The 11,058-nt window shown below is 47.1% G+C and overlaps 1 protein-coding gene across 4 annotated transcripts in view; it reads right to left on the reverse strand.

The window, feature by feature from the left end:
- Nucleotides 1–290: 290 nt before the first annotated feature.
- Nucleotides 291–11,058, reverse strand: part of anapc1 (anaphase promoting complex subunit 1) — a 63,129-nt gene continuing 52,361 nt past the window's right edge. For 3 of the 4 annotated variants that reach the window (XM_062519382.1, XM_062519381.1, XM_062519384.1), the window contains 9 exons: nt 10,563–10,680; nt 9,663–9,740; nt 9,015–9,082; nt 8,169–8,292; nt 7,250–7,342; nt 5,890–5,976; nt 4,758–4,986; nt 2,077–2,211; nt 291–935 (listed from right to left, as the gene is read on the reverse strand). In XM_062519382.1, the coding sequence (XP_062375366.1) occupies nt 808–935; nt 2,077–2,211; nt 4,758–4,986; nt 5,890–5,976; nt 7,250–7,342; nt 8,169–8,292; nt 9,015–9,082; nt 9,663–9,740; nt 10,563–10,680 (1,060 nt within the window). In that variant the 3' untranslated portion in view covers nt 291–807. The remainder of the gene's footprint in view (nt 936–2,076; nt 2,212–4,757; nt 4,987–5,889; nt 5,977–7,249; nt 7,343–8,168; nt 8,293–9,014; nt 9,083–9,662; nt 9,741–10,562; nt 10,681–11,058) is intronic. The other variant, XM_062519383.1, reaches the window with a different exon arrangement.

Here is an 11,058-nt window from a genome sequence, read left to right on the forward strand (position 1 = left end):
CGTGAGAACAGGCCACCAGGAGAGGTCGGAGCCTGTAGTCCCGTTCGAGTGGAACGAAGCTGAAGAAGGATAACTATTTCAGAAAGGGAGAGAAGAGCCTTGGTATTTAGCACAGCGTGGGATGAGGCTTATTTGCTGAGGGATGTTTTTCATTTGAGTAGGAATGTGCCTGTGAGGCTTATGTGCTGAACAACTGTGCACCAGGGTACAAGTGGAAAAAAACACCGGCATCAGGTGACTCACACAACCTGTACAGAAAAGGCTGAGGTCTTCAGTATTTTAAAAAACAGATGGTTTCTCTTTTTTTTTATTCACTTCTTAGCATCTCAGCGATTATAATTTTCTTGCGTTTTCCGTACAAACATTAAGTACAAATATTATACAAGCTGCAAGGAGGCAACGTTGACATTTCTCTTTCTTTCTTTTTTCTCTTTCCCGACGTGACCTGCTAATACATGTCCTTCAGTATGGCCGTGAGGCAGGTGGCGTTAGTCTAAAAGGAAACGGGAGGGTCGGGCAGGTGGCGTTAGTCTAGAAGGAAACGGGAGGGTCGGGCAGGTGGCGTTAGTCTAGAAGGAAACGGGAGGGTTGGGCAGGTAGGTTTGGGCAGGTGGCATTAGTCTAGAAGGAAATGGGAGGGTTGGGCAGGTAGGTTTGGGCAGGTGGGGTTGGGCAGGTGGCGTTAGTCTAGAAGGAAACGGGAGGGTCGGGCAGGTGGGGGTTGGGCAGGTGGGGGTTGGGCAGGTAGGTTTGGGCAGGTAGGTTTGGGCAGGTAGGTTTGGGCAGGTGGGGTTGGGCAGGTGGGGGTCAGCGCATCGGCTGAGGGATGCCGGCACCGTCGGAGCCCAGCAGTAGAGCCCTCAGACTGAGCACGGCCCGAACCGACACTCCCAGCTGACCACTCTTCACCAGCAGCTCCGGGAACGATGCGCTCTCTGAAAAGACACACACACACACACACACACACACACACACACACACACACACACACACACACACACACACACACACAAAGATAAGTGTACAACTGAAAGAGTTGAAACAATCACAAGTCAAACATTACCAATAACAACAATGTTCACATTCACAACTGTTAACAATAAATGATACAGACAGAGGACAAGCGATAAACACATTTGCATGGAGTGAACAGCGCTGTACTGGAATGAGCTCATGGTGGGTACTGTGAGCTGAAATGAAGAGGAGGTCTATGATTCTAATTCAACACACTTTCTGATGCACTCAATAGGGCTCGGGATCATGATGTGAAAACTCTGCGGGCACAGCCATATTGGCAGCCTCACTCCTTAGTTTACTATGGATTACTATGGATTTACTCCCGCCTATTAGTGTGTTCCTGTTACTTAGTTTTTGCCTTCTTGGTCGTATGTTGCTGTGTAGTGGGGTGTAACAGCGCAACCCACGATCGCAAGAGGAAAAGAATCGCTAATACTATATTTCTGCTTCGTGTCTTCTGCATCTGAATGAATGGATCATTACGTTCGGTGCGCTACCAACATCGCGGCAATATTCCTAGAATGCAAGGCGTGTGCCCGAGCCCTATTGACCTCTGCCTGTCCATATTGTAGGCTTGTTCACAAAAGCGTTCATGGGTTTCATCAGGCCTCTTTCCACAGGTGTATCCAATCAAGCGCCTAGATTATGAATGCAGGCAGCATGGTGATGATTAATGCACCTGGGGAGAGGAGTGTTTACGTACAGTGCTGCAGCCTCTGGCACCGCAGAGGGGAAATAACGGCGCCTAACACACTACTCCTGCTGCTCCGGGGCAATGTGATTGGCTGTTACTGAACTCAAATATCAACAACCTTCCACCATCATGGTGGACTGTACAGTAACTTCAACATTGGCTGTCAATGCTGTGCAGTTAATCTGTGTGTGTGTGTGTGTGTGTGTGTGTGTGTGTGTGTGTGTGTGTGTGTGTGTGTGTGTGTGTGTGTGTGTGTGTATGCATTGTAGCACTTTGAGATCATTGATTTGATGTAAAGTGCAATATAAATAGAATATATTATTATTATTATTGTTGTTATTATTAGTTAAAAACTGTGTGTTTACCTTCGAGGTGGGCGGAGGCCATTTTCTTGAGGCTAGGGAGGGAGTGGTAGATGAGGAAGCAGGCCAGCATGTTGGTGTCCGTGTCTTCATCAAGAGGCTCGCCAATCATGTAGGACCGCAGGACGTGGCTGTTACCTGCCCAGGGGAAGTCACCATCACATCAGAGAGGGTTAAAGCGGAGCGAGAGGCGCAAACGTTCGATCATTTCCGCGTTCTGTCTTTGCAAGGGGGAGGGGGGCTAAATCCCCCTTTAAGCAGACCTGTAACATTCGAACTGAACTGCTTGCCAATCTGACAGAGATCGATATCCCACTATGACGTCTTTGCGACACGCCTCTTTAAGCAGACCGGAACTGTCCGAATTTTGCTTCCATAGAGATGCATTACGTTGCTCTATCTTGTCAATAATTAAGGATCTTTGATCACATTAACTCCACATCACCGAACAGCAACAAGCCATTAAAAGGGGCTATGTGTGTGTGTATGTATTTGTGTCTTTAAAGTAAAAAATAGACATGAAATGACTAGGAAATAGGGAATGTGACAACGGCTTTGATGCAAGTGTCAGAAACGGCAATGCTCTGTGTTGCTGAGATAACCACGGAAGCCGGCATTCGAAGAAGTTGGCGTCAAACCGCACTCTAATACAACACCAACTGGTGCAGTGCGTTAAGAGGCACTGTTTTCAATGTATGGAAGTCAATGGAATGGAGGAGTGGGTAAAGGTGGGTTTCAGAGAACTCAAATTCCAGACATAACCCATTTAAAGCTCTGCGCAATTAGTGATATACTTACATTCATTTGCAGAAATACTCTATGGTAAAATCTTCCTATTGTACCACAGCCACAAACACAGTGCTGTCAGTCACACCCATAGATATAACAAAGCTTTATTGTGTCTATGGTCACACCAATGTGATGAGAATGTTGTAAAATGAGCGTTCTACAGAACATCTGGGTCCAACATGTAATTTTATAACCTTATATTGTTGCAGAACAGAGCTTGTTGTTAGAATGTTCAAAACTCCCCTCCTAAACTGACTGTCCAAATGTAGAAAACTCCCCTAAAGGAGTGAAGAAAAAAAATAAAATTCCACATGGCCATCCCAGATGGACAGAGGAGGAAACAATGTCTAACAAACCAGAACAAGAACACTGCCATCAGCAGTGTCCCGGTTAATGCGACGTGCCCGCATGTGCTTGGAAGAGGATGTTTGGATGGATAGCAAAACATTTCCCCAGACAGACTAAACTACTCTGTGGTGTAGCGTCCTTTAATATGATCCCTCAAGGGGAGTGTAAATTAGTCTCATACCAACGAAGAGCATCTTCCAGTGCTCTGTTTTAGAGAGCCTCATTCAACAACCTTAACTCTCCTTAAAACAATCTCTTCCTGGTCTGCCCGAGCGCGACCGACCCGTGAACTCCTCAGCGCACTCGCTCGTATCTCAGCGGCACCATGACTGGGTGCATGTGCATGTTTGGCCTGTAGATCACGGTGCCAGCCGCCACCACACATCAGAGTTCCGTGGTGCCACACAGTAAATTACGCTCTCACAAAGGCATTCCAGTCGGCAATGGTGCCAAGTGCCAACCACCATGACTAGTGTCTGGGCAGCACAATGGCTGCCTGTGGAAGAGGCGGAGGAGCAGCCTGGGCTCGGCAAACCCCGCACAGAGCCAGCTACAGTATGCAGGCTATTTGGGTTCCACATTTACATTAAATTACATTTATTCAGTTAGCAGACGCTTTCATCCAAAGCCACTCACAGAAATGAGGAACCACATTCAAGCTACAAGGAGGAGGAGAGGAGACCATGTGTAGCAATGAGGAGGAGAGGAGACCATGGGCAGCAATGAGGAGGAGAGGAGACCATGGGCAGCAATCAATACAACACAACAATGACTGATGTTGTGAGTGTGCGTGCCCTTGGTAATTCTGGGTGTATCTGCGGGTTACCAACGCCCCTCTACGCCCAATCACACCTGATAGTGATCCTTATCAGGGACGTACTCCCAGTCTTTCTAAGGACTCTGATGAAGACGTTTGTAACGTCGAAACGTTAGTCATGTTTTGCACCTTTTAAATAAATCCGAAAGAAGACATCTGTGTTGCACCGGCATTCCTCTTTCCTCAATGAATACAACTCTTTGCATAGTGTCGCGTCATTGCATATATATTTTCTGTGTACAGTAAGAGATACTGTCAGCTGGAGCCAAATTCCTTGTGCGTGCAAACATACTTGGCTCATAAAAACAAATTCCTTTCCTTGAGTCAACAATTTGTGGTAATTCCTAAGGCGCTTAGGCAAGATATGAGGTCTTTCTGGTTTGGCCTACACTATTCTTGGAGTCACAGATAAGCGCGACTTGCAGACTCCACAAACAATGCCCGACAAACCCCAATATTCTACAGGGAGTTGGTTACCGTCTTCAGAATGCCCAGGCAGCAAATGACAAGACTTTTGGCCAAACTGGATGTCAAACTGGAAAAGCCCATCCAACACCAACACACACACACTACCGGTGCCTCCTGCCCCAGCTGTTGGGTGTTTTTTTGGTGTTGGTTGGCGTCTGTCTGGACAGTGTGTGCAAGCATTCTTAAAAAATGAGCACACAGTGTTTCTCAGTGGGGGTGTGTCTGTGTGTGTGTGTGTGTGTGCAGGGGGTGTGTCCCTCACCAGCCAACCAGCGGTCGAGGTCGGAGTCGGCGGCGCTCTTCATGACGGGCAGGAACTCGGAGCTCAGCAGCAGGCCGCGGCCGCGCCCTCGGCCCTTCCTGTGGGACACCGGCGGCGGTGCGGTCAGCCGATGCTGCATCACGCGGCTCTCGCACAGCTCCAGAACCAGCTTCATCTGGCCCAGCGAGAAGGTCTCGCTCACCTCCTTCCGCTCCATCGCACACACCGCCTGCACACACGCACACGTGCACACACACACACACACACACACACACACACACACACACACACGCTGATTAAAAAAAAACATTCCAACATACCAGTGTCATGGATGGAAACGTGCTCGTTCGTTCATGGGGAAAACATACATGTGCATGCACATGTGACACACAGTATGTGATGCTATCTAGGAGAACCTTTCACATGGTGTACTCAAAAAATCCTTGATTTTTGCTCCGTTTCAACCCTCAACTTAAGATTCCGATACCATCGTGGCAACATTCTGGACACTGTCCCCTAGCAAGATTCTATACAAATAAGTTGGCAAAACGGCACCACGTGAAGGGTTTTCTCAGATCGTATCACATATATTAACCCCAGAACATATACATACCAGTATGCAGAAGTTAACATTGCACAGGCAAACAGGTATCAGAGAAATCTTGGATTGCCGATGAAATTTACACAGAAAATCTTTGTACTATTGTACTATTTTGCAACAGCAAGGTAACAATATAGAAAATTATGGTTCATTACCATACCTGACCCCTAACTCTGGATAACACCACTACAGCGATTCTCAGAACACAAATCAAGCCACTGGACAGCTGCTGTCCCCCAGCAGGCAGTGTTTCAGACAATAGACAGATGCAGTCATTTCCTGTGTATTGGCTGCATTGTGTATAAGCCGCAGGACAATCATTTATGCAAGCTAAAAGAAACAAATCCATTATAATCCCATATTAACTGCCCCTGTGTATTAACTTTATAGCTGAAGAAAATTTAGCAAAATCAACGTATAAGCCGCGGCTAATAGTAGGGAAATTACGGCACTTATACGGTAGCTACTTTAGCAATCCCAAAGGAAAAGGGGAAGAACTGATTTTGGGACTTTGAGGAGGTCTGCCCTCACCTGATCGATGGCCATGTAGGTGGACAGCATCTCGGGGTTCTCCTGAGTCACACACTCGTACAGGATGGCGGAGAATAATGCCTGCTTCTGTGGACACGAGAGGGGGACAGACACAAGCAATGAGCAAACACACCTAATAGGAACTACTGAGGGACCTACAGTATGAGCAAACACACCTAATAGGAACTACTGTACTGAGGGACCCTATGAGCAAACATACCTAATAGGAACTACTGAGGGACCTATGAGCAAACATACCTAATAGGAACTACTGAGGGACCAATGAGCAAACACACCTAATAGGAACTACTGAGGGACCTATGAGCAAACACACCTAATAGGAACTACTGTACTGAGGGACCCTATGAGCAAACATACCTAATAGGAACTACTGAGGGACCCTATAAGCAAACATACCTAATAGGAACTACTGAGGGACCTATGGCTGACTACTGAGGGAAACCTGGCTATGCCGGCTAGGAAATTATTAGTTCTTGTTTGCGTCTGTGTGTCGGTGTGTGTGTGTGTGTGTGTGTGTGTGTGTGGGTGGGTGGAAAGAGGGACTTAATGGAAAAACAGCCCTCATGGCGTCAGACCTCCTCCAGTTTGCATTACACAGCGCACACACACACACACACACACAGCGCATATTTGAACCATCAACAGTCCATCCCACCCCAGAGTGACCTAGTTCCACATAAAGGACTGGAGTATCACTCTCTGCCCTGCCAGCCTTTCAACTCCTCATGAGGCTTATCTACTGTAGAACAGCAGGGCATCAACACCACCAATGTCATGGGTAAGGTCTCCATGGAACACGAACACACACGCGCAGGCGCGCACACACACGCACACACGCACACGCGCACGCGCACGCGCACGCGCACGCGCACGCGCACGCGCACACGCACACGCACACGCACACGCACACGCACACGCACACGCACACGCACACGCACACGCACACACACACACACACACAGGCACGCAGGAAAATGTTTGTGTTATACAGTAAAGGTGAGATGACAGACAGGCTAACTTTATGAGAAATGCTAGTGGGGCAATCACATGACTTAGTTCTTAATGCTGACTGGATGATGGCAACAAGTCGTCAACTGATGATTAAAGATCTAAAAATAGGAGTCTAAACATTCTAATCTCAAAAATTCCATATCGATGACAAAAGTGTCAGAACAAAAATCATTCCTCTCTCAACACCCAAAAATGTGCGCTGTGTGCATCATCGTCTTAGGTGTGGATTTGGATGAAAAGCCACCCAATGATGAATGAATGTGCATACAGATGCAAAAGAATGCACTTTTCAGCAGTTCAACGCTGCCGCGGAGAGACTCCTACTCACGTGTTTGGCAGCAGTGCCAGACGAGGCTTGGCAGAAGTACTCGGCGAAGGAGAGCAAGGCCGCGTCGGAGGTGAAGGCCGAGATGGCCTGAGGCTGCGTGGGAAGACAGAGGAAGCGTCAGGCGTCAGGGCCACACAGCGCACCCTTCCCGTGGGAAGGGCTAAAGCTGCCGCCGCTCTCATTCCAACCGCCCCCATCCCCTACGCTGTTCCACTGCGGCCACTTGGTTTCACTCCATGGACACATTTTTTCCCCTCTCTGTCTCTCTCTCTCTCTCTCTCTCTCTCTCTCTCTCTCTCTGTCTCTGTCTCTGTCTCTGTCTCTCTCTCTCTCTCTCTCTCTCTCTCTCTCTCTCTCTCTCTCTCTCTCTCTCTCTCTCTCTCTCTCTCTCTCTCTCTCTCTCTCTCTCTCTCTCTCTCTCTCTCTCTCTCTCTCTCTCTCTCTCTCTCTCTCTCTCTCTCTCTCTCTCTCTCTCTCTCTCTCTCTCTCTCTCTCTCTCATTTCCAGTGCTAACCAGTGGTTTGATGTTGACTAAAAAGCAAATGGAAATCATGAATCTGAGACCAACTCAATCAGGGGCCACTGCAAACAGCGCCATATACACAGGGCTGATTTGTTTCTAAAAAGTTAAAGAAGCGGTAGAAGTACAAAGGGGACTGTTTTTGTTTACCAGCCTCTTCCTCTCCCACATCCCCTCGCAATTGAAAGCTGCAATAACATAAGCAGTTCTGGTTGAAAACTAGCAATCTTAAAAAAAGGCATCGCAGAACCTCCACATCATTATTATCCTGAAGACGATAATTATGATGATGGTGATGAATATGATTATTATTATGCTTATTGTTAAGATTGTTGCGTTGCTGTGTGTCTTGGTACTGAAGGGCCACACACACACACACACACACACACACACACACACCTTAAAGGAGCTTACGTCGGGATTGGGTGCCAGAAGACTGTTCAGACCCAGCGGGTCGTCTTTGTAGGGCAGCTGGCCCGCCCGTAGCTTCACGTACAGAACCCCGTCCCTGGAGAGAATGGACCTGCACAACACAGAGAGGTGAGTCTGAGCCATTATGGTCATATCATATGATGATGACAAGGCCAAAACATGACAGTCAAAATAGAACCAGACAGGATGAGACATCAGGCATACACACAGGTAGGCGAGACACTGAAGTCATAAGAAAACCATCACAAACACGAAAACACCACAGCTACACACACACACACACACACACACACACGTGCGCGCGCGCGCCCACAAGACAACCAGGTGAAACAAAAACAATCAGCAACATGAAAATAAGTCACACAGACACACAGAATGGAACAATAAAATGGAATGGAGGAACAAGTGAAACAAAATACTGAGATGAACTAAAGAATATGAATAACACAGATAACATCTCAGTCCAGATTAATCATATCTCCAACAATAAAGGGAACAATAAAATCACTGACAGGAAGAATCATTCTAGTATATAAACATGTAATTAGTGTGAGCCAAACACACCCAACACGTAACAGGCAGGCATTTCAAACAGTCAGAGAAAGCGGTCGTAAAAAAAAAAAAAAGTCACACACACACTGACTGACTGACGCCACAACTGCACCCTTTCACACACTGACGTTGCATGGCTCCACCCGAAAGGAGCCTTGTTGTGGTTTCTGATATCTGATCAGAGGTGGTCTGCTCTGCTCTGCTTGCATGCTTAAAGCTAACAGACATCATAGATGACACACATCACTGATCAAGCCTTACTGGAGATGCTGAATGCCTTTGCTCATGTCGATGGTGAGTTCCCAGTAGCGAGGCCCCTTGACTCGAACCTGCACAAAAAGGACATCAAACCGTTCAAACATACATACTGTACAACCATACACAAAAATGTAAATAGTGTTTTTAAAGGTGGTGTACACAAATGTTCTATGCTGTTTTGGTTTTATTTGTTTAATGTGTCTTTTATGTATTTATCCTTGACAGTGAAGAGTTGTAAGCTTCCCCTCCCCCCATTTCAATTTTGTCTTGTCAAGACTTGTTCATAGGGTGCCTCTCAAATTCTCTCCTCGGTCCTCGATGCTCGGCCCAATTTTACAAGCCCAATTAAAACCTTACAGTATATTTAGGCTGGGTATTGAAATGGTCCGTCTGACTAAATAAATTGCGCCCTCTTTGGCAACCCCAAATGAACTTCAATGGCTTCGAGACATCTGACATCACAAGTAGGCTTTGTTCTAATTCGTCCATTTTTTAGTGGCTATTTTTAAGTTCAAGATTTTCGTATGAAGGAGGGCAAAACCATGCCTCATGTTCATGATAGCTCTTTGGCTATGCACACAACCTCTCTTAATTAATCAAAACAAAGACAAAAAATATTTCCATTCTACGTCACCTTTAAAAAGAACCTACCTCTTTAAGAAGGTGTAACTCTGGCAACAAGGTTGGCGCCATCAACTCAACAGTCACCTCATCATACCATTTAGAGTCCTGAAGGAGATAAGCAACACCATTTGGCAAACGCTGTAAAGACAGTTACATGTGCAGACCGACACAACAGCAAGCTTAACGGCATACTGTGACAAGTGTGTGTGTGTGTGTGTGTGTGTGTGCTCGTACACAGGGGAGGTCATGCCTCGTTAATAACTATGAACAGTGTCTCTGCCTCCCCCTGTTTGCATCTTCAGTTAATTGAAAAAAGCAGCGTCTGCCCACGCCGGCTGGGTATTGGACAGGACTCCACCGGCGACGACCTTCAGCTGCCCTTCAAGAGGGTCAATCGGCCCTGTGGCCGCACTGAAGCAGACAGAGACGCTTGACCCCCCCCCCCCCACACACACACACACGCACCCCCCCACGCTGGGAGGAGCAGCAGTAGAAGCGTGCCCGCCAGGCTCATGTGGACATAACGATGGCAGATTTGTTCCTGTCTCGTTACCTGCGTCATTAATGCATTGAACGCTGCAGGCGCCGAGTGGAAAAAAGAGAGATTATATCTACCAATCAGAACACGCTCAATACTATCCTGTCTGTGTACGTAGACAAAAAGTACAACTAGGAAATGTATGTCTGTACCATGGTGGGTATCGGGACATGCAGCAGGACAGGTGGGACAGTATCGGGACATGCTACAGGATGGCGGCTCTACCTTGTAGGAACATGTGGCAGGACAGGTGGGACAGTATCGGGACATGCTACAGGATGGCGGCTCTACCTTGTAGGGACATGTGGCAGGACAGCGGCTCTACCTTGTAGGTGACGTCCAGTAAGACGTGTGTGTGTGTGTGTGTGTGTGTAACGGCTCTACTGTACCTTGTAGGTGACGTCCAGTAAGACGTGGCAGGGCTTCAGAGTGTCCACGTCCATCGGCACCAGGAGACGCGGCTCTGCAGCCAGGACCCCAAGGTGCCGTAGGGCCTGGAGGTGGTATCTAGCACACACACACACACACACACACACAGCAATACGTTGAAAACATATCGATCAACACACTCACACACAGAGATTGTGAGGGAAGATTAGGAGCACAGAGTATCAACCCTGTTCATGAATCCATGATGTTCTGAGAAAAGCTGGTAGTCTGAAAGAGCTTTCATTTCTAAGCATAGAGTAAATCCACAAACAGATTGATGTGCAATAATTGAGTAGTAAATTGTTCTCATTTTTTACTTGATAATTACTTGATCATATACTTTCACACATACAACATACACCAAACACAAAACGCCCATTTCTATCTGTTTCTGTCCCTCTGACCAACAGAGATCTCCCTGTAAGTGTGTGTGTGTTTAAGTGTGTGTTTAAGTGT

The sequence above is a fragment of the Sardina pilchardus genome, chromosome 18, assembly GCF_963854185.1.
Source record: "Sardina pilchardus chromosome 18, fSarPil1.1, whole genome shotgun sequence".
Lineage (NCBI taxonomy): Eukaryota > Metazoa > Chordata > Actinopteri > Clupeiformes > Clupeidae > Sardina > Sardina pilchardus.